The sequence below is a fragment of the Aphis gossypii genome, chromosome 2, assembly GCF_020184175.1.
Source record: "Aphis gossypii isolate Hap1 chromosome 2, ASM2018417v2, whole genome shotgun sequence".
Taxonomy (NCBI): Eukaryota; Metazoa; Arthropoda; class Insecta; order Hemiptera; family Aphididae; genus Aphis; species Aphis gossypii.
The window spans coordinates 63,627,575-63,654,199 of record NC_065531.1 but is presented as its reverse complement, the minus strand read 5'-3'; the positions used below and the strand labels follow the sequence as shown (position 1 = coordinate 63,654,199).

Sequence of the window (26,625 nt, the reverse complement as noted above, 5' to 3'; positions counted from 1 at the left end):
TCATATTTATAAATTTATCACATTCTAATGTCCTCATTGCAAAGTAAAGTATCAACTTACAAAATCAATAAAAATGCAAAAAAAATTATGTATGTCATAATATATTTTACGTATACCATTTTAAAGTTTCCTTATTGTAACTTCGGTTTTGAGTGTGATCTCCAAAATTTGTTTCCACTGTTCAACGTCAACTTATACGTATAACTCTAATAAGAGTACACACAGTCACTATATATGTATAATAAACGTTGCCACTTACCACCATGAGACCATTTCTCCGGCCATCAATATTAATTTTGTTTTGTCTGATGTACCTAAAGGACCAAGTATAGTCTATCGTTGACTTGTTATATAAAACCACCTGAGAATAGCATACAAAGGTAACCTTAATAGTGTTTTTAAAAGTTAAAAAAATATATATATACCTGATGTTTTTTATTTTTCTATATTGTATATTCACTATTCAGTGCCGAAATTAGCGTAGATATATGAAAGTAAATGCACCGGAGCCTCAAGGTTGTTTGTTTATGAGCTTGGGGTGGATATTCTATATTTTTTAACATTGTCAGTATTAAATAATAGTAAAACAACATGTATATTTTGAAAAATTACCCTCGAACGGTTATATTAAACTGTAATCGACCAATTTTATCCCTACTTGCGACATGGTTTAAAGTAACGAGCAAGTCATAAGATACCTGTTTATTTTAAATATTTTTTAAACCTATCTTCCCTTCACTTAGTATAAAACAAAAAAATATAATTAATGCATCAATTAAAACTTAGTATTTCTTTTTTATGGCCTCCAATAGTAGTTGTTGCACCTTAATATTTTAAAACTTAGATCCGACACCGTTTCTATTATAATTTATAATAAACATAATACAAATTAATGTAATAACTATGTTTGTTAGTAATAAAATTATAATTTTTTAAATACATTTATTGTTATAAATACTATATTAAAATATGGCATCTGATTCATCTTCAAAACATTGTAACTTACAAAACTATATCATAAAAAAAAATAAAAATAATTTCTATGTTCTAGGTCTGAAAATGCCACATAAGTATATCGTTGTTGGCATTTTAGCGCTTATTTTGATTTTTACTGATTACTTATGTGGTTCAGTCGGAAGTGTGGAAATTGCCATTTCTCATAAATTATGCAAATGTTTCAACACAACCAATGACTACAATGATAATGGATCAATTAAATGTATGTGTGTTCAAAATGAACTCAAGGAAATTCCAAATGACCTGCCAACTCCTTTACATGAACTGTAAGATGATAAAAGGTTTTATCATTGAAAACGTAGTATTCATAAATATTTTTGTTTTAAGGATAATTGGAAAAGCTTCAATTGCAAGTTTAACAAAAGATTCATTCACAAACTACAAAAAAAGCATTAGAGATATGTAAGTATATTACTTAACACAATTTATTTTAAATACAAATTACAATATTATAAGGAAATATAGGTAACATTTTTTATGTTATTCAAAGTATTTATTATATTTAATTATTATTTAGAAAAATACATTAAAAAATAATAATATAAATAATGGATGCTAGTAGATATCCAATTTAAATTGTATATATTCATCAACATTTAATAGTTATAATGATAATGATATAAATAATAATTATTAAATCAGTAAAGTAATATGTACATGTAATAATGGACTTCTTCAGTGTTTCGTAGTCTTGACGGTACTTAATATTCAAGGTAGTGCAACAGGAAATACTGAAAAAAAGAGTAAAGAGAAAATATAAATAGATTTGTGGATTTATAGTTACTGGAGCATAATTAATTGTACCATTATGTGGTGTGCAGTGGTTTTGTGGTGAATGAGTAATGAATTAATTACAATAATTAGATAAATAATAATAACTTTTAATTAAATAGAAAAATCGATATCGTATAATACATAGATTAAATTTTAAAAGTATAGGAACTACCTCTAATGTGAATGTTATAGCTTTAGTACAAATCTTTGTTAAGTTAATTATAAATAAATTACAACGCGATATTTAAATTTATAAATTGATGATGTATTTAAAAATTAACATTTTTATCAATCACGTAAACAAATAGGTACCAATAACAAAATATACATAGAGAGTATGTCCAATGTATACTATTTTTTTACTTTACTTTAAGTTTTCATTCATTTTTATTTATACTTAAAAAAAAAAAAAGTAAAATGTAAAATATTATTTAAAAAATTATTTTAGTTCAATTTAATTTAAAATATTTAACCGATAAATAGCTCCCATATATTTTGTATTAAATTGATTTTCTTTGTTGAACTTACGGAACACCGGAAATCGGGAAATTGGTATTTGAAAATAATATAATAAATTTATTACATTTTTTTTTAAATATTACAACTGATAATAATAAATAATAATTTTTATTCGTATTTATTTACAGAACATTAAGAGATCTAAGAAATTTAGTTCACATAGAAAATGGAATTTTTGATAATATGAAACAACTACGAACTATGTAAGTACTAAGTACTCGTGTATATGGTAAATAAATAATTGTATGACAATCAGAGATCTGTATTAAGAAGATATCACATCAGCATGTGTTATCTCTGTATTATAAACGTACAGTTTATCAAATTATACGTTCACAATAATCCATTTTTAAAATTGGAATGAATTATACAATTTAAAGGTGAGATCATTTTGAATTTTCCATGGCATCTCGGGAGCTTTTATTGATATTTTTTAATTACAAAATAAGTCATGAGGATTTTAAAACTGTAATTTTTTTATTGATTTTAAAATTATAATAATAACTGACTTCAAAACAAAACAAAAACATAATTTTAAAAATAACAAAGTAAAATGAATTAATGTGAGGGTAAAATGTACTATATTGTAAAACTATAGATTGAAACAACACATGCGGATGGTTTTGAGCGTTTTCTTAAAGCAATTTTCTGATGAACCTCTACTGTTTTCAATAAAGTACTAAATGCGTTATACATTAAAAGCAGAATGCTATTTTTGTGTGATTGTTGTTATTTTCTCAAACATATTAAGTGACCAACAAAAATACTTTAACATTGGTCACTGATTACTTACGAAAGTGTTTGTAGAGCCATTTTAGAGTTAAATAGTTTTTAATAAAAATATAATAGAATACTATTTTCTAGATTATCTAGTCAACCTTAATTCTAGAAATAAACAACAATTGTTAAGTACATTTAAACGGGTTATAAACAATCAATTACTTACATGATATTTTAGATAAAATGTTGTCAACCATTTGAATATTTTATAGATGTTAATTTCTAAAAAATAATGTACCAACAAAATATTTATATCACTAATGATAATCAATTAGTGTGAATGTTTGATTGTCTTTTAATAGCTGTTATTTTATATTACCATTGGGAGAACAAAGATAATAAATAATGATATTTTACTAATTTTAATCAATTAGATTATACATAATTTTACTTAGAAGTTCGTCTTATAAAATCGAGAAAAACTAACTTTTTTAGAAATTCTCAAATAATGAAATATATAGGTATATATATTTTTTTTTTTTTTTGAGACAAAAAGAATATTTTCTTTCATTGATTTTGTTGTTAAAGTTCCATCACATACAATCATTTCTTTTAAAATGTTATCATACATTGTGTACTGTACAACGTATGACACGTGCTGTCCCCCAAAGTTTTTTTTTTGGAATCTTTGATTCACTAATAAATTGCTTGCACGCGTAAAATATTTCCCTCAGGAAATCTGAGAGATTTAAATTTATCTTTAAATTGACTGACTTAATTGAAACTTCAATAGTAAGTACATCCAATAAAAAAAATAAACATACATACTTATATTATTATATATGTACTTATACATATTACATGTATGTATTTTGATAAAATGTACTCCACAAATCACAATACATAATATACTTCGTGGTTTAATGGATATTTTTCATTTTTTAAAAAATAAAATAAATAAACATTATAGTTTGTGCTTGCAGGTATGTTCTCACGATTGATCGATAAACGTGACTAAAATAAAAACTATTGAGTTGATTTTTTTTTTTTCATGAGGCCTTATACCAGGTCAATAATATCGCATTCTTAGCGAAAAACAACAATTAAAATTAATAATAAACTATCTTTGGTATCATTTTATTAGTGTTACTATATAAATTGCATTTATTAATTTCATTGTCTATTATTTATCTTAAAAGTTGATTATAATTTTTTATTCCAACTCTGTATCAATTGTAAGATTTATAGATATTATTTTTATACTTGAACCATACGAAAAATTCAATAAATCATAAGTATAACTTAAAACTTAATACCAAACATATTACTATTAACGCTATAGATACTTATAATAATATATTTTGTGGACTATATATACCATGTATACTATAAATTAGTGGAATTTGAAAAAAAATTACAACTACATATTATTTTTATTTATTTTTAGATTACGTTCCATGTGATTTATGAGATTTTAGAACTTTTATTTCTATGTTTTTAAATTAGATTTCTGAAGTATACATTTTTAACTAGATAGTAGTAGGTATAATATTATAGATACAAATAATAAATATAAAATGCGAATTTGTATCTTTAAACTACACTGTAATAATAAGTTTTCTAATAAAATTACATGATTATTTTAACAGCAAATACCTGATCTCAAAAATTATTAAAGTTATTAAAAAAATAATAACGGAATTTGAATTCATTATAAAACTAAATTTTTAAAAAAACAATTATATTTCACTTATTTTTACGCTATTTTTATCGTTGAACTTTTTCAAGATTTTCGCTTTTGTAAACGACAAAATCCATTTAAATTTTTATATCCAGGAAAATAAAAAGTTGATGCATAAAAAATTAAAATCCATTTTTTAATTAGTTATAAATTATAATCATTTAAAGTTTAAACGAGTGGAGTACTGTACTAACATTTTGAAGGTTAATTCCTGTGCACTTTCTGATAATGCTGAACTTATAATTATAACTAATTACTATGTATAACTATTAATTATAATTAACTAAACTACTTATTTAAAATTCAATTGTGATCCATACAATTCACTGAAAAATATTATTTTTCTAACTATGAAATTAAAAATAAATAGTGTCATTTTGAATAGTAAAATATATAATACAAATTTCAAAAATAGGTTTTTTTATTTCATTGAATATTACATTTTTAATGGATGCTGTCTTTACAAAAGTAAAAATTATTTTGTCTATTTTTTACTGATTAAATAATTTGTAAATTCACAAATACATTTCTGTCAGAATTTTTGGTAATGATAATGTTATCAATGTATCAGTGTCTTTAGATTTTTAAGAAAATAATTGAAATTTCGACACAGACACTCGGTAAAAGTTACGACTAAATGCCAATCAAAAGGATAATATAAATTTATAATTTAATGTTCAAAACTCTTTAATGTATAGAGTTTTAGTCATCCAAAAAGTGTTATTCAGAAAAGATCGCATCGTGTTTCTGTACAACCTATAGATTATATAAAAAAACGTTAAAGCGTAAATATTTTAACACAAAATTTTAAATTATACTGTTTCAAAGAAAATAATAATTTTGTACTATTTGAGTGTAAATTGAATTATTCAAAGGTATTATTGGAAAAAAAAAGTTATAAACAATTATCACTGTTTCTTTCTTATATTTTTTCTAAAATCTATCTATTCGAGTAATCTTATTTACGGTCATATTATATTTTATATTATATATGGTATAAATATATAGATTTTAAATATTTAAGCCATTTTTAATGTATGTTTGATGTATGCGTACCTTCAAAATAAATCGACTACCTTCTATACTTGCACTTTTAACATCTGTATTTGGATATCAGGATACGTCATTTTTTTAATAGCTTCTTTTCAAATTTTTGTAGCTGACTCTGCAAATATACATGTAACATGTGCAGTAATATATTATTATATTATCATTTATCACTAACACAATTCAGCACAATATGATATTCCATATCATTAAAACTGTAATTAAAATTATCTTTATACTTATCATTTATTACTATATATATATATGTAAATAAATATATATATATACCTATATATGTCAAAAAACAACTATTTGCTTAAAAATATTGACTATTGACTATAATAATAAGATAAAATTAGTACCATGTAGGAGTAAAGAAAAAAAAACTTGTTTGTATTATTTTATAATATTTAAAATTTAGTAATTCCACTAAAGAGTTTTTAAATACTCACTGATTAAATTTTTTGTTACACAAATATTATAGTATATTAAACTTAATTTTATTATTCAAACTAAAAGTTTTTACTATATAATATTTTAAAATTATGAAAATTTATTGTTTTTTTAGTTTTATATTTAAATTTTGATGACCCTAGTATATAATATGAAGTTATAACCGTAATACTTCAATGACCGCTCATATCTGCTCTGAGAAAATCGTTTTATATTTATATACTATATATAAACGAGTACATAGCAAATACTCGTATAATAATGCATCTAAAATTCTAATATTTATTTTTGACCATGGATAATCAGTAAAATATGTACTCTGTATCTAAACTATACCATAATAATTATTAAACTTATGATTTCTACACAGTATAATTGTGTAAATATACATAGGTTTGAGTAATGTAAATTAAATTTCGCATTATGATAACATAAATTAAAACTAGCGGTCATGGGTAATTTGGTATTTGTAATCCTTTTATACTGGGAAAGACTAGGAAATCATTTCAGACATGACAGGCATTTTGACAAGGGTTCCCGAAAGAGTTGTAGATTAACCTCATATAATATATGATACATCTTAACATAAGGGAAGATTTTTTTCTGATAATAGCAGTAATCAATCACTGTGCTCAAAGTGGACATGCATTTAAATAATAGGACAGTTCCACTTATTATTTTGAACATAAATCGATAAATAATAAATCGGAATTTAATTAATGACGATTCCTTAACTGAACCATGAGCGATTTACATAAAAATATTAAAATTGAGCAACTAGATTGTTTTGTATTTAAATATATTTGGAAAAAAAATAATAACTATATGAACAATTTGATTATTTTATCAAATATTTACCAATAAAGATTATTTTATAGCATTCTTGTATTAAATCGACCCAAATCAAAATAATAACATTTTCAATCGTTTATTTTGACTTAAATTAAGAATTTTAGAGGTATAGACGTGTCATCAATGGGCTCAATATATTAATCATAACTGTTTTCGATTAAATACCTTTGAACTATGTATTTTAGGTTTTTACAAAGATTATTATATTATGTGATTTTATTTTCAATCCTTTTCAAAAACTAAGTCTCAAAGTTGTTCTTATTGTTTGTATTTTAAGACATTATTTATTATTTTAATCATATATACTTATATATATTTAAATATTTAATATAAATCAAACAAACCTATAACATTAATCAAATTTAATTACAATTTGCATATAATAAAAGACATAACCTAATTTTTCACAGACCAAAAGATACTTTATATTTTAAAATATTAATAAAACAATAAGGTATATCATTTTTTTAAAACGCTATAATATATACATAATATGCATCGGTATTTAACACACTTTATCAAACAAATGTCAGTATATAACACATTCTATGGTAGCAACTTTGGTTTTTAAAATTTAATAAATATACGTATTATGATTTATTGAAACTAAACACTTTGCAATAATAAGTGATGATAAATGATTTTTTTTTTTTTTGTTTTTGTTCCAGTGTTATTCATATAGCTCCAAAATTAAAGATGATTTCTCCGTCGCTATTCAACGTGAATTTACCTAAATTGAAAATATTGTAAGTATAAACTATATAATATATGTACACCCATACTATAAAGTATACCTGTAATACACTATTACGATGAACGAGTTAAGTATTACGTTTTTTGATTGAAACGATAAAGACAAACTCAAATAAACATAAATATTATGGTCCATAGGCCGATATTTTGTTATGGGCCTCTACAGTGGTAAAACATTTTAGTCCCGTACTTTCTATATTATAATATTTTGACATCATTACGTACGTAGATACTTTTATAAGTAATAATACCTTTAATATTAGTTGATTGATTATACACAATACATGTATTAATGTAGTATGTATGTAATTTATAAATGCAATAAATCATAGTATTTTTTTTCTTAAATTTAACATGTTTTTTATTAATTTAATATTTATATTAAATACTTAATAATAATAATATATTACTTAATAATATTACATACAATGACACATTGATACGGTATCAGTGCTAATACTTAAAATATATATATCAATGTTTAATGTACTTATTCATGTATAATACCTACCAGATTTTTAGGTACCTATATCATACTATTATTTTTAATTAAATAGGTAATATAATTTTAAAATTACAATTTGATTACAAAATAACAACATTTATTTTTATTAGATAACTAAGTTAATGAAAAAATATTCTTTAATCTTAAAATTACTAGAAAAATCAATTTATTAATTGAGTGTTAATTAATTATATGACATATCCACGTCAAATAGTTCTTAAATACATACGATTTTTTTTTTTAAAAACACCATCATTTTTGAAACCAACAACATTTTTCATATTTTTCTTCACCCCCCTCCACTCTTCATTGGTACTTTTTTATTAAGACATTACTTACGTTTTATATTTTATATTTATTACTTTTCTTTATATTTAAAGACTCATATTTATGTTTATTTAGTTTTAATTAATTTTGACCAAATAACTAAAACGATAAAAAATAATTGACGCAATAACAATTATCATTGTTAAGTAGGTCTTTATTAAAAATCGTCATCTTCCGGGGATAAAATTATATAAATATTCTAAAAACAGAAATGGTCCAAAACACCATATGATAGTTACACAATATACTATTTAATGTATGGTACTGGTGCAAATTATTTTCTTTATAATTTTGGTATTCCGTAGTATGTCTTAAACTGTAATAATTTTACATTAAATATAAAAAAATACACTTAAATACAATGATTGTAAGTTGACAATACTACATTATGTGCCTCTTAGATAGGTGAATATCTGGGACGTTTTCCTTGTCATCCTTTAATATGAACCTGAATGCTGGATATGGTTATGTTTCAAGGGCATGGAAATGAAATTGAGTACTAAACGAGCGTGTATTTACAATTTCGTATTTCCATTTTCAGTAATGATGGTTAGCACATATTATATAATATGTATAGACATATTTACACTGTAGTTCTTCTCAATTTATTTATATGTTTTATTTGAACTATAACGTAAGTTATAATAACATTATAATTTTCTTTTTTTACGTTTGCGAATACGCGCTATTACACTTTTACGTACATACTACGATAACTGGGCTGGTCGAATGTCAGCAAATATCGCTATATATTTTTAAGAGTTGAAATTTACGTGACATAAGTCCATAACTGTGCGTTTATGTCTCACTACCAATATAATAATAATAATAACAGCAATAATACAAAGCCGGTGTGGTCGCCTATACATGTAATGTATATGTGTCTGATCTCGGTTATATTGTCGACTAAATTATTATGGTTTGTAATAAACACGATGAGAGGATAATAATCATCAGTAAAGCTACTGCTATTCACTATTATTATATGCCTATATCTCGTAAAATTAACCACAAGGTATCTCTTAACGTTTGCGGTTCTCATCAGTCTTCTGTTTTAAACTTTAGAACATACGTATTCGCTTTTACCGTACTATTGATTAAGAATAATATTATAAACAAAACTTTTAAAACATTAGCACATATTCGGTCCTGTAAATAGGCATTATATATATAAACTGCACATTTATATAATTGACGTGAAAATGGTGTTTTCAGATTTTGATCGAATGTACTAATTCTATAGATACAATAATGTGTGTTTTTATATCTATTTATCAGTTTTCAAGAAGAAAAAAATATTTTGCTCTTAAACTTCTTAAGTGAATTTCGCTATGTTAGATCTATTTGTCCCTACAAAAAATCTAATGTGAAAATTTTCAGAATTTTTTTAAATAATTGAAAAAAAACAATAACGGGAATTTATATCCGAAACCAGTTTTTGGCAAAATATTTTTGGATATAATTGAAAAATAAATAACCGTTGAGTCTTGATTTTTTTTTAATGTTGATAAAAATGCGTTGGCTTTATAAAAAGCTTAAAAATATAATACGAGGTTTTCAAAAGTATTTTTTAATTAAGCCCAAAAATCTAAATGATATTATATATAAGTACAATTTTTTTATATAGACATTTCACACTGACGAAGCTAGATATTTAATGATTACATTTTTTATTGTAATTTACAAATATTATACGTGGGGACTTGAAACTTATACACACAATATCATAATATTATATTTTACTATGTACATTGACATTTACAAAATATATGTATTTGGTACTTTTAAACTATTTCCTATTTATATCAAAAACCTATTTATACATTTTTACGAGAAATCGTAATATTACGTAATAATTAATAAATTAATAATATAAAATGCAATGTTTACGGCAATAATTAATTCAATCTACATGCACATTATGATAACAGTAAAATGAATTACTCTAATAAAATATACTTAGTAATTATTTGGATTAATAGACCGTATCCGCTCAAAATCGATTTTCATATTTAATGATTTCAAATATAATTCATCCATTGCAGTGACCTATACTCAATATAACGAGAGGTTTACTCGACACCTACTGTACAGTAGAGTAGCGGTTACCGTGTCCATTTTATTTTAATTTTAAGTCGGGTCAAAATAGATTATATATTTCCAAAAACCATTGATTGTCGAGTATAAAAAATGTATTGACGAAGACGAACACCGCGGGTTGTTAATAAGCTTAAATCACTAAACCTAACTATATTAACGATGCGTTCTATAATACGTATACAATTTATTGACATTAATGAGTGTGTGCGGTGTACGAAGCACGTAAACGTTTCACCCCGCCGAACTCGATAAAAACCGTTATCGTGTTTTCCGAGAGAAATTAATCGTTGAAAAACTGATTGCCACCATTTATGCAGTCGTGTCTATGTGATTGCGTACGCTTACATGCGTATTCCGTGTGGGTGGTTGTAAAGTTGATTTTACATTAGAATTTCGACGAAACAAACGCAGCTGTGGTTATAATTTTTGAATGTATATTATCATATGTGATACGCATATAAACGTATAGGCAATATACCTATAAATATATATATATATATATATATTAGTTTGGTGAATAAACTTACCTACTTAAGCCGTTTTAAATGTTTATTGTTTACGCAGGTACACGGTAATGTTATATACGTATAGGTACGAAATGACATAACTAAATAATATATTACAGCGACTATATACGTATATTAAATCCAGTTTTGAATTATGCTTACCAGTTTGTTTTTAATTACATGCGCGCCACATGGTTGGTTTTTAAAGAGCATATTAAAGTAATTTTCCGACCCCACTTGGAAATTCTAAGCGCGTAATTCATCGGCTGATGGAGTTTGCGGTATATGTTTACTGTAACTATCAAATGAATGTAAACTTGAAAAATTATTCTCTCTCTACTGCAACCGTATAGAGGAATAAAAATTCAAAGCCATCTATATTGGGATAATTGTCTATTCTTATTCACATTATAATTTATAAGACAGTGTGTTACTGTGTATTAATAGAACGTAAGAAAAAAATATACGCGACGATTGTAAAGTAAAGAAAATAACTGATGAATCTTAAAATATTTCGTGTATAAACGAAAAATTCAGCTATGAAATGTTTTTAAATCTTAGTTAGATTTGACACGATGTGCAAGAAAACGTATACGAGGGTACTTGAGAATCCTTTGGGGAGTATTTACAAAGTAAGCATTTTGACATCATAAATTATACCACAAACACTAATAATAAATCGCTGAAAGATTTATGAATAAAAAACTGTTGATTCAATATTGAGAAATTTAATTTTAGTTGTTTATGTTTATCCGATTTTTAAACCTCACAATGTCTACATAATCTGTACAATTTATCGTGTATTCCGGAAAGTATTTTTAATATTTATCGAGTAATACATTTATTCCAGTGCTATAAATTTGGGATGTTGTTTAGTTGTTTATTATTTTCATTATAATTATATATTATATACTACATCACAAATTATTACAAATCAAAAATACTATCCTTTGTTAATTGATACATAGTAAATAATCTAAAATTGTGTAAAAATAAATATTACCTACTAATAATTTTAAATTATGATTAATATACACGTCTTGTTAAATTTACGTGAGTTGTATTGGAAAAAAACTAAGTAAATATTATTAATTTCAATGTATATTTGATTTACACATGTTGCACTGAAATCTTTCGTATGGAAAAATAAACAATTTTAATATTAAAACCGAATATAATATGGATTATTGATTAAAAAATAAAACAATAACTTTAAATTAATTAAAAAATAAATGTAGCGATTAATACAATCATGTTTATTTACCCCATATGTATTTGAAATACAAAATTATATGCTCCCACGGCAGGGGTGCATATTCAATTCAATTTTTGGTGTCCAGTTTTCAAACATTATCTCTTTGAATCTATTATATTGCATGCTATTCAAAATCATTTTCCTTAGATGTCCTTATAATTGAAATTGTATTTCACTAATAAAAATATTGAAACCAATAATAATATCCAAACGTTTTAGTTAACATATATATATATATTTTTAATATTATGGTAGATTAGATTTTTTTATACTCATTATAGATTGTCTCATTTCGTTATACAAGTAAAACTACTTGTAAGCATCTATCACCAGCAGCTTAAAATTACTTCAAATAATAATTGTAATAAATACAAACGATATACATAAACCTAAAATTTTGCCATTTTATAGTGATTTTAAAGATATTATAATTATATCCACTAAACTCGTTTAACAGTTAAATTATTTGCATATAATCACTAAAACATTGTATAAAGGTTTCCAGTAACTGCACCAATGTAAACATTTTTAGTATTTTGATTAAGTTTAATATAAGTATAATATACAGTTAATAAAATATAAAGTTCTTAGACAACTATTTAAATATTAGTGTTAATTATTCTCAATACTAATATAAGTAAAAAATAATAACTTATAATCAACATTTTTGTAAACAGTTTTTTTTTTGCAACACCACATATTCCACATATTTAAGGAATATCTAAGTATATCTACTTACACGTATGTGTAGATATATAGTATTATTTGTATAGAATCTATCTACTTTTATTTACTCTCAAAACAAATGTAAACAAAATGAAATATTAGACCTGCTTAATATTTTTTATTTATTATTATTTGTATTAGACTTATATCACATGTGTTTGTTATAGTTGTTCTACTAACTTTATAAGTTTGCGTTAGGTATAATAATAATAACAATACCTATAAATTATTCTATATAATTACCTTTTGTTTTTGTGAAACTGCGAGATTTTCAACAATGATGCATAATCTAATATGATCAAGTCAACTCTTACTCTAACCACTCAACCCAATCACTTTATTGTTTTATATTATAATTATCTAGTTAGTCTGTTCTAAAAAATATCTTTCATACTATTATCGTTTCTAATCAATGTCTTTGATCTGATCGAGTAATTGTGTATAAATTTTCCTGTGGATATTTGCGATTGGTAAATGCTGACAATCACCGGTTTATGTAGTGATACACAAAAGTCATTGATGAATGTTGTCATATTCATCAAATTCGTGATGTAAGTAGATATTCACTAGTGAATGTTGACCTTTATAAAATGATATTGGTGAATGTTGGTAATGTCGAAATTATTCAATCTAATTAAGAAATAACGGTAGCGTCACAATTATAATACAGTATCTTATACTATCTAGTACCTACCTATGCATCTTAAGATATTGTACAAATTGATAACTTTGATAAAATGTTTTATTACCTTACCCAACTATTCTTATTATGTCTAGACAACTTCCATGTTGTTATGCTGCCTGCTATCATTTTTTTTTCGGTTAAAAATTATAAATATTTGATTTAATTAAATAAAATTATGTTGTTATACCTACGTTTATGTAACCTTAACCAAAATTGTGTTGTGTATGTCAACATTGACCAAAATCCTAATATAAATGTCAACATCGACTAATAAATGTTTATATTATTTTAATTTTTCAACATTCACCAATTTATTAGGCGTATAAAGACATTCACCAGATAACTGTCAGCAGCATTCACCAATTGCGGACATGTACAGTAACATAATATATGAAATGGTTTAGGGGCTGCAAAACGTCACAATATTTTATGTGCCTACGACTTAAGAGTTCTAAATATTATTTTATGATTTATTTTTTAAGTATCTGTAATACTAGTTTTCAGATGGTTTATAAATATTCAATGTAGATACTTTACAGCCCACCGTGGCTTGCGTACATATCATCATATAATATTATTAAATACAAAACAGTATAATTACCATAACTGCGTAATTTAACGATGTGACTCTTGCATTCTGTTGACAGACAGGAATCGATCCTGTTCGTGGAAGCTTTGCGATAACAAAACGTTTGCTATCTTTGTATAAAACATGTGTATATTTGACATTTACAGTATTATAGTATTCTACCAACGGTCACGAAAATATGGTACATTATTGCCTTTAAATTGGACGGTATAGAAATTTTCTAGTAACAGCAATGCTACAACTTTATTAAGTGTAAACATGGTATACATATGTTAATTATAAAAATATATTATGACAAATTTAAAGTTGAAAAAGTATTGACGCCTTAAAATCAGATATTCATAAAAATTCTAAAAAGTTGTTGGATGTACAGATCATATGAGTAAATTCATGTCTAAAGATAATATTATTCTTTTTTTTTTTTTAGTAGTAATTTTTTGAAATACAAACATTCCACAAAAAAAAGTTTGATTTAAAAAAAATGGTACAATCAATTCAAAAGTGGTTTCAAGAATATTTAATACAGTATGAAAAATCATTTTATGATCAAGTATGTACATATCATTAGTGAATTGAATTTTCAATCATTCCGTCATTCTTCACTCTGTTCAGTGAAATATATTTTATTTCATAAACTAGTAATATTGGCCTTAGATATTGGCAGCAATTTCTGAGTCCCAATAAATTTCTGTTATGTTCTCTAATTCCCTCACATAACACTGAAAATAATTTTTTCTTCCAAATTATTTACATCATTATCATTATCCGTTAATTTATTGAAATCTATTGAATTCTACTCAAACATAATGTTTTGTATAGGTATGTATATTACATATATATAATATATATGTGTGTCAAAACTAAAATCCATTATTTGAAGTGGAAACTGTGTAATGCACTCATTGATTTATGTGTACCTAACTTAATTAGTCGTAACATACGTATTCAAATACACGTAACTATTTAAATTTAAATACATTTTGTTTAAAAGCTGTTAAATTACATGAGATATCAAGTTTTTATAATGATCTAGTACTTCTCAGTTAACAAGGTATGTTTTAACAAAATTATTGGTATACGAATTGTGTCAAAACGATAAAAGATAGTAGATACATGAGTCATGAGTAGTGTCTTGACAAAGTAATAAAAGTACACATTTTATATCTTGAAGAAAAGTTAATCTTTAAAAATAGTTTAATTTTAATTTTTACCCTGTACATAAACATATTATTATTATTTTACTTTTAATTTAAACTAATAATAAATATGATAAAACAATAATATATTCTTGTATAAACTATGTATGTAATATTGTGATTTGTAATGGACATTGGACATATTTATCGACATACAATTTGTGAAAACTCCGATTTTTTCATCAGTTCATAGTTCGTGTAACTCATAAAATTCTATCTATAACAAGTAATGGATTTTTAAAAAAAATTGCTGGATACAGACAAAACTCATGTTTAATGTAAACTGAAAAAATCTGGGGCACACATTTAGGGGTTAACTCATTATAGCCATGTATTTAGTAATAAAATAACAATAATAAACTAACGTAAACCACTAAACGATAACCGTATAGATGAATAAAAATTACTTAGATATATGACAACAACAATGTATTTATGAGACATAAATATGTTATAATTAGGTATGTAAAAAATTATTAAATTATTGTATTTTATTTATTTTTTTTTTTTATAAGCACCTTTGCAGCATTATTCTACTGAATAAGGACATAATAAAGAACAAACAATCAAACTTCAATACTTAAATTTAAAAATGCTTATTTAATTTTATCTTGAATAGTAAATAAATATAATATAATATTATACTTACTATCTTTGGCTACCAAATAATATTAAATAGTAAGAATGTACTGTATCGATGTTGCATAATAACTGTATTGTATTAAATCTTTTATTTGCATACAAAAATATATACTAATAAAACTAATCTAAATAGACATAATCGGGACAAAAGATTTTTATCGTTTTTTATTAGTAGGTCGTATAACAAATTGTATTTGATAGATTTATCATGTCACCTGTAAGAGACTGAATAAAATTATCGTAAATAACAGAAAAAAGTAGGTACCTTTCAATACGCTATATACATAGTAGGTATCGAATGGGTCACCGTCATGGAAGTTTTAGACTTGAATTCAATAATACATCATTCTATACAAAAAATGATTCTGAGTGGAGACGGTCTATCAGCCTATATGCCTATATCACTCAGTATTTTTTATGTTTTATGAAATTTTTATTAACTTTCCTATTAGTAATAATATAGTAAATGAAATAATTTTATTGTGAAAACATTGTATTTAAAATAATATAACAAAATATTTAAAATTTGAAGTACCCGTTAATAATGTTTTTAAATTAAAATAAAACAATGATTATTGTTATTCATAGTATAAATATGTAATTTTGATAAAATTTTAACATAAAATGTTTATAAAAAAAAAATTATCCTTAAATATTTTTTTTAGATTTTTGGTTTTAATATAAAAGACTTAAAAAAACTTTATATTTAAAATTCAAGCAATTCTAATCCAACAATAAATTGTCTTCAAAATGTATATAAAAAAAAAAACGTAAAAAATGCTAATATACCTAAACATTTAGTGAAAGTCGAGTTTATCAAACACTGGTATTGCGTAAAAATGTTTTTTTCCTAAATTGTTGTTTGATGGTTTTTCTTAGTTGTTTTAAAAATTATTGTGAATTTTTAATTTAACTTCTCTATGTAAACTAAAACCATCATTCAAGTTAAAAACTAGAGTTTTTTTTAACTACTTATCGTGTTTATAAAAATTACACACCACACACATACACATAGAATTATCGCTCTGCTCAAAATCTATAACAAATTTTAAATTTATTAAAATAATGTTACAAGCATATGTAAGATGAAGGTAAACGGTCAACGTTTTTTAAAAATACTTAGATAGGTACATAAAATGTATCATTTTTGAAAAATGACCTAGTATTTATTATTAGTTAATATATTTTTTGTATTTTACAAATATTAAATACATATATATTATGTTTGTAAAAACAAATTTATTTTAAAATGAATACAGATGACAGTGAATTAATATTTTATGCATTGCCTATATTCCACATAATTATACTCTTAGTTTCTATTTATAGTCAACTTTTTAAAAAGTTGTTACCCTTGTCACAAATACTCATCAACTACACGAAATATATGTCAAAAGAGTTTTAATCATATTATTAATAAAATAATAGATATTTTTTTTAACATAACACATAATATATGGCTGAAGTCCACTTGGCACATAATTTATGAGATAAATAATAAATATTTGATACTTCACTAAATTCATAGATCATAGATATGTTATTGAAAAATAAAAACAACAATGTTATTTTAAACGGTAAACAACATTTTAAAAAACAAAAACTTTTCAAAAAAACGAAAATATATTTATAATAATTTTCACAGATGGATATTCGAGTATGTGTAATTTGACAATGTAGAAGACAGCTATGTTGTATATTAATAGTATTATCACTTTAAACTTGAAATTAAATATTATTAGACTTTAACTGATTTAAATGCTTAAATAGGTTAAATTCTTACAATATTAATTTAGTATTTCTTTTAATAGGATATTAGAATAAACTATACATTTACGATAAATTAAATCAATATTTTGAAAAAAAACATTATGCGTATGTGCATTTTAGATTTTAATTAAAATACTGTTAAAAATTAAGAAATGTAAAAAATAATAATTATAAAAATAAATAAAGCTTAAGAAATATATAATTTGATATAGACAGTATTTACTTAAAGGGAACATGGCGCGATGACTGCAGGTAATACTTCTCGAAAGCCCGAACACTGTATAATATATATTATGTATTGCACGATACTTAGCGCGAATAATTTATAGCGGGTTTAAGGACCTAAGTAAATCGACAGCATGTGCAATATTATAAATCAACTATAAAATGCTAGTGATTAAACAAATACCGTGACACAATTCGTGAAAGAAAAATCACATAAATTCCAAAAATATGGTTTCGTGACAATTAGTTGTATCGAGATTTGGATCCCCGATCCTTAACCTTTTTATAATTATTTAAGTATACATTATATTATACAGTCTTCACGTGCATTTGTTTAACTCTGACTGCTCTAAATGGTATTTTAATAAAAACACATATTCATATACAAATATAAAACCAACAATACGTATTATAGGTGTACCAATTTACAGTAATTTCACACTATCTCAAAAACTAAAATATTTCTACTATTTTATAATTTATACACTTAATAATTATACGTAAAAAAACTAATAACATTAGGTAGGTATATACATATTTTTTTCCTTCAAATATTAAAATGAAGAATTAAGAAATTAATTATTTCTTTATATTTATGAAAATCCATCGTGAAAAATATAACATAATATTTTATTGTAACTGTATTATTATATTTTTTTTTTATTTATAGGTACTAAGTCGAAAAACACGATTAATTCATATTAAGTATAAACATTAATGGCGATCGCTTTAAACATTTATTATTGTAGTCATCAATACAACGTGAAAGAAATATTCAAACTAATACAATAATAAGATAATAATTTTGATAAATAGGAAAAATAAACCTTTTTAAACGTCACGGATGTATATCCGATAGTTGCCTAATGTTATTTTGCACGGTATATCTACAGTAAACAATAGAGATAAACATTTTAGGTGATTTATTGAATATTATGCAAAAGTGCATGTTAAAATAATTAAGTGGTATTCACTATTCGTATGTGTGTACAGATCTTATAAAATAACAATGAAGATAAAGTTCTTTTTAAAAAAAAAAACTAGTTCAACTCCGAGTTCGTTAAATCGGACTATGGTCAGAAAGTAAATTGCAGTGAAACTTCCATAACACAACGTCCATCATTTGATTATGATCCTCAAAAATATTTTTTGCATGAAAGTTTCCATATAAATATAATAAGCGAATATTGTTGAAAATATTGCTGCGACTGATAGACGCCTGAAAATAATAAACAATACACAATAACACACAAGAATAAAATCTTTCATTTTAATTCGTAAAATACGAACTACCATGAAAATACGTAAATACGTTCACGGAAACGTTATGTTACTTCGATAAAAATACAGTACACAATACACATGTCGGACGAAATTATCATCTCCGGTGTTTTAAATATAAAATATTATAATATTTATTAGTCATAAAATATTATGATGACTGCAACAAAATTAAGTAACAGATTATTAACAAATCAAAAACGTTAATTTTCGAGTAAGTTTCTTGAAAATTGAACACGTTCTTTCCCGACACGGAAAAATAACAATATTTCGAGCTGTTTCGACTATATACATTACAATATTGTACGCTGTGAATATTTTCACTTAATTTAGTGGATTGTCAATACATCGCACTGGTACGCACCTGCATTATAGTGCCTACGTATATGCAGTTGATATTTTGTTTTTCGCGATAAATTAAATTCGACCGTGACACACGTATTATACATTATAATATAATATATAGGTTGCAGTGTAAAACATGAATCGTAAATGTTTATAATATCGGTTAAATATTATTATTCGATTCGTATTCATAAATAATAAACCTGTAAGGCTGCAAGCGCACGTTGTTAATACCTATTTCTGTGGCTGAATTACACAATATGTCGTCTATGCATTATTGAATAGCGTAATATGAAATGAAGATTGAAAACATTATATATATATATATATATATATATATATATAAAAAAAAAAAAAATAATGAAAAAACCACCAACACCGTATAATAGTGCACACGTATTATAATGTCCAATACACCGCAACGCCCCTGCCGGAGACACATCGTTCGTAAAAATGTTAGTGATGCTACATAAACGTCTATAACACGAATGTTCGTCTGTCATAACACTCATAACTCATAAACCGTATTCTAGCACTACAATTTTCACGATATATTTATTATACTCCACTGGTTTTCATAACAGTTTTCATCTCCTCGCTTTGTTATTATAATACTGGGCCGTACCAACATTTTTGTATTCAATTTTCTGCGTCAAACATAGATTCGATTACGATTGATAATTTTCATTCTGTAAACTGTCATTTTTACTTTATTACTCTCGTTACAAATATTACGATTACAATAATAAATCAATTATTTGCATAACTTAAGTATAATAACTCGTGATTTTGCACATTGTTTCATAATTTGAAAGTTAAATACTTAAAATTGTGCCAATGTATTTTTGATATATTTAAATACTCAGTTCAATGATAACTTAAAAAGTAATTAAGTACCTTGTATTACATTTTCAGCTTTTTAATCAAAATATTGTAGTTCTACAATAATTGAAAAAAAAAAATCAAAAATTCAATAAAAATTAAAACTCAAAAAAATTCCAAAATATCTTAAAAATTATATTGTGTAAAGAAAATACACATTTTACATCATGATATTAGGTGAAAATGGCATTTAACTACAGTTGTACTTTTGAACTACAATAAAAAATAAATTCGATTTATAACATTTTGGTTATGTTATAGGTTCACTCTGTTCAGACTAAGTAGATATTTTCGTCTTGTTAAAAGTATTTTATTGTCATAATATTTTTATGTTCATCGCTGACGTAATTAATATTGTTAATTGTTAAATATTAAGTACGCAATAGTTAATAAATTTTCAAAATCAGTGACGATTTATATTAGCATTACGTGTATCAAACAAATAAATAAAAATACAGAATTTTTGTTTTTTAAGTTAAGTAAGAAGCAAAATGAAGCAAATATCGTAGTCCATAAATACCATTACTGGCCATACTATAATATTTATTAGTTATGAAGACATGAAGTTATATTATCATATATTATGTATGAATAAATATTAAATTATTATTATTTTTATTTAAAAGGAAAATTTACAATTTTTACAACATTTTCACAATAAGTAAATTTTATAAATTAATAAATTTCATGATTAACTCTATGACGAAATATCCTTTTGTGATAACATATCTTAATTAAATTAGTTCAACCATTTTCATTTTAGACTATGTGAATAGGTTTTTGGGAGTGTGATGGTAAAGATATAATAATATGTAAATTATAGTGTGTACTAGAATTTTGATGAAAACGTTTACAAATCATTTTGGTATAGTTTGGTAGTTGTGCAATGGATTGGAATGACTGGATTGGTCCGACATTGGAGGGTTTGACCGAATCCCACATTGCAATTCTATAGAATCAAACATAAAACAAACCTTATGGTTCGTCATTTAAATAAAAAATTGTTTTATAGTAATATTTTAGAATTTTGAAGAGAACAAAGAAGATGTAATCAAACATTAGCTGATTTTATTTTTCTCTTATGATGAAGATTCTGAGTTAAATTTTTATATAATAATAATACATCTAAATATTTAATTTCATCAGGAATTAGAGTATTATTCATGATTCGTTGAAATATTTTTTCAAAATAAAAGTGACTTATGGAGATTTGTTAGTATTAATTCAATTGCAATTTAGTAGTTAGTGTGATGACATAATATTATTGATTAGAAAATAAATTACAGCACATGAGACTATAACAGATATTGAGATATATTCCATAACAAAAAAAAAACGCGCAATCACGCGCTAGCGCTATCAATATACTTCCAAACTGATCTCAATGATCGTTAAAAGTCTTATAAAAATGTAAAAAATGTATAATATCTTCACCAAAACAACCTTGATAATAATATTATGTAAAATGTTAATGTAAGGATATAATAACTTTTTTCAAGCAATTTTAGATTCGAATTTGCTTTAATAAAAATAAAACATTAAAATTGAGATACTTATCAAGGTATAAAAAATACCATGATGTTTAGTGTCTGTCTTCAAGATTATGTACAAATAAAATTATATATTTTAAATAAATGCGTCAATGAAAAACTTTCATAATCACACAATAATCAAATATCTACGAGTATATTGATGAATATAATGCACAAATTATTGTAAATTTCTAGAGATTTATAGAAACGTCTAATAAATTATTTTTAGTGATGCTGTCCATAATGCTTTATCATTGCTATAAATCAATAATAAAATAATTATGTTTTATGTTTTAAATACAAGAAGTTTTTATTCTGAAATATTAGTAAATAATAACTAAAGTACTATTTTATATTAAATCTACTTTATATTATTTGTTAATTATCCATTACTACGAAAATGTTTTTATTATTATATTTTGAAATAAAATATATCTAGAATCTAGATAGGTACATAGTTTTTTGTATGTTGTTTAAAATTAATTAAATTAATAATTTAATCAGTTTCGCAGAACTCTAAATCATAGAATGATTTTTTGCCCCCAAATAATTAGCTTAATGTGACTATATTCTTTTTAAAATGTTAACGAAGTATAATTTGAGTCACGTAACCTTTATTAATAATACATACTTATTACTTATGGAAGTCAAAATATGTACATAAAAATGTCATAATAGTTCTTTGAAAATAGAATGTCATTACTATACATATGTTCATAATTGATTATAATAATATTATTTTTATAGTTTTTATTTTTTATATTTATTATTATTATTTCAATTCAATATAATTCCATGTTGATATTACATTGATTTATCATGAAAAATTAATATCTTTTAAATTTTAAGCGAAATATTATAAGTGTGTTGATTTTTTAATTATATATGCTTTTATTATTATTATTGGTATTTCAATTATCTTTAATAAATATTATGGAGTTTTAAAATTGCTTCTAATTTCATAATTGTAAATGGTTTTTGGTAGCAAATTGAATCAATCGTAGAGAATTCCCAACACTTAATTAAAAAAAAAAAAAAAATCTGGAAAAACTAAAACAAAATTACCAATAGAGGAAAAAATTCATTTTTTTTTTCAAGAATTATTTTTAACGCCAATAGAATCTCCACAGTTTTGGATTTTTTCAGTTTGTTTCGTCAAGTATTTAAAGCTAAAACTTTTTTATTTTTAAATCATAGTACTTAATTATTTATAATATCGTTTTGTTTTATAGACTGAAATTTTATCTTTGATTTTCTTGTTATTTTTACTTTTATTATTACCTATCACTTGTCTTTTAGTTTTCATATTGTGCCAATTCATATGTAATTTTTTTTTTTTTTGTTAAAGGGCTTTGACCCGTTGATTTTATATAAATAAATAAAAAATCTGGAATATTCATGGAAGAATGCAATACCGGTTTCTACTTAGGCAAATATACACACAAATTTAATTATAGTCATTTAAAAGTTATATTAAAAAAAAAAAATAATAATAAAATATTAAAACGTAAAATTAATAATGATTAATAATTTATAATTATCAAACTTTTCTGAACCAAATATAATATTGAAAAAATATAACAAACCATATTTCTAATAGAAAACAAATTATAGAAACTGACACACCGTTTTGCTTCAGAATTTTTTTCCTTGTGCAATTATTTAAATTAAATTCACAACTATCAAATTTTATAATTATATAGTTGAAATTTATAATCACAATGTAGTCGAGCTATATTTTGAAAGACACCTATTAGATACAGTCATGGGTTTTCTCTATTTCGTTACCGTAATATAATAATCATAGTTGTAAATATTTATCTTTATTATTGATCAAAACAAGTTAATATTAATAGTTGTGGTACATTATAAATAGCTCATAATATTACTTGTATCTATAATTTCTGCTAAGCGTAGTTTTTCAACAAAAGAGGTTTCATCTTACTTCTTACATCTCAGTATATTAACATAAGAGCGATTTTTGATAGTTAGTATCTTATACTTTTGATTAAAAATAAATTTATGAACTTTTTTACTTTATTACCTACTTTTGTAGTTTTGTGGATTATGCCACATGTATATTGAATACTGTATTTTGTTAGTGTTTAAGGTTTAAGGTTTTTTCATTAAATATTATGTCGCTTGAATTGCGATATGGTTCTTTTTATAATTTCATAATAATCGGTAAACATTTTGTCACCTCTCAAAAATATTCCATGTATATTCCTCCGACAGTGATCAACTCAATGTATACTCGAAATTTATTTTACAACAGAGTTTAGATTTTCCGGTCTTTGTAGATTGAAATGACGACTCGAAAACATATTTTTGTGAAATATCATAATATATAATGATATATCAATACAATTTATTTATATTATCTGAATAAAATATTTATAACATTTTATTTTTTAATAAATATTTATTTAGACTAGTTTTTTTTCGTGTATTTGACTTATTTTGAATACACAACACGTATTACTTATACAATATACATGGAGACCAATTCAAACATATGAATAAAGTATAAGTAACTTCGTTTAAAATTACTCAAATTTAACTTCAACAATACAACTTATATTGTAGAAAAAGTTTTAAAAAGTTTAAATTATTTCCAATTCATTGTGATTGTAATGATTGTATACTGCACTTATATTCAATATTATAGATATGTGAAAGACATTCATTTATATGATTCACAACTAATGTGTATACACATTTCACACAATAGTAATAACTAATCTTTAAAATTGAGGTAATGGGTACAAAAACATATTTTTAATACATTTTACTACAGTTAACTATTCAAATGTTTTTACAACTTGAATATGATTGTTTATTTTATTTTGTTTCCTTGAGTACTCAATAATATATTAATTGAGGAATGAGAGCGGGTATACTTCTATCGTTTTATTTTTAGTGTGTACTCGCTAAATGAACGATGGAACAATTAAACAAACAGTTTCTAAACTTATTGAACACCTAGTATATATATATATTATATACGTGTAGGTGTATAACTCAGTATGGTATATATCATATTATCATTATTGTGATGTGTAAAAATTTCAAAGCTTTTAATTATCATATAATTAAAATTAGTCTTATAAAAGTCATGTGAATGTACATTTTTTGTAACAAAAACGAACTTTTTAAAATACAATCTGCTCATAACTATTATTTGTACAATATTAACCAAGAAGAAATATTTATTTCTAGCGAAACTTAATTAAATACTTTTTACTTTATTATAATATTTTAATCATTATTATCAACTTGCATAAAAAAAGCGTAAAGTTTTTTTTTTGCATTCCATAATTGAAAATTCAGAGCTTTTTTTAAAACAAAAAATAAAACGGAGAAAACTCAATTTCCAGTTTTGAGTATTTTTGTTCAAAATATAGCAACATAATATATAATTGATAGGTACATACCTATTTATTTTTATTGGTTATGTTTCCGTTAATGTTTTTTTAGGAATACGTTAATTTAATAATTTTAAAGAGATCTACGAGCTATTTAATCTCGAAATCCTATTTATTATTACTTCGTTGATTAAAAAATAGAAAAATAAAAAAAAATTAATTACTTAGTTACTAAAACTATTGTCGAACAGTATGAATCCAACAGTAATTTCAGAAAGAAATCACCAATAAAAACATTTTGAACTCTCAAACAGTGAATTTTACAATACTATAAATACATTACGCAAAACACTTTTTTCCTTTGTATCAATTAATTTTTGTGTATTTAAAAAAAAATGTAATTATACATTTTTAAAGAAAATTGTTAGTGGATATGTATATACATTTCTATAACATTAAATTACTTATTATTTAGTTATTTTTAATAACAAACATTATTATAAAATTTATATTCTTTTATTTCTTAAAATATTTTCCTGAACTTTTCAATACACCTAAATATTCGTAGAATAAACGAACACCTGCCTACAACGCATACGCAACATTGAGAAATTTTTCGATTTTAATTAAATTCCAATCATCAATATTTTATACATGATTAACTTTAAGGTTAGAATTTAATCATCATAGATTTTTTGTGTTGTAAGTTATTATAGAAATATTTTCCAATAATAAAAAAAAACATTACAATATTTTTATAATATTATAATTATAAATTATATATTATTCATGGACCATTGTTTTATTAAATAAGTAAT

The 26,625-nt window shown here is 23.7% G+C and overlaps 1 protein-coding gene across 1 annotated transcript in view; it reads left to right on the top strand.

Annotated features, from left to right (window-relative positions):
- Positions 1 to 26,625, top strand: part of LOC114129108 (lutropin-choriogonadotropic hormone receptor-like) — a 114,011-nt gene that overhangs the window by 54,752 nt on the left and 32,634 nt on the right. The window contains exons 2-5 of the mRNA XM_050201157.1: positions 1,052 to 1,283; positions 1,345 to 1,419; positions 2,439 to 2,513; positions 7,792 to 7,869. Coding sequence (XP_050057114.1) covers positions 1,060 to 1,283; positions 1,345 to 1,419; positions 2,439 to 2,513; positions 7,792 to 7,869 — 452 coding nt within the window. The 5' untranslated portion in view covers positions 1,052 to 1,059. The remainder of the gene's footprint in view (positions 1 to 1,051; positions 1,284 to 1,344; positions 1,420 to 2,438; positions 2,514 to 7,791; positions 7,870 to 26,625) is intronic.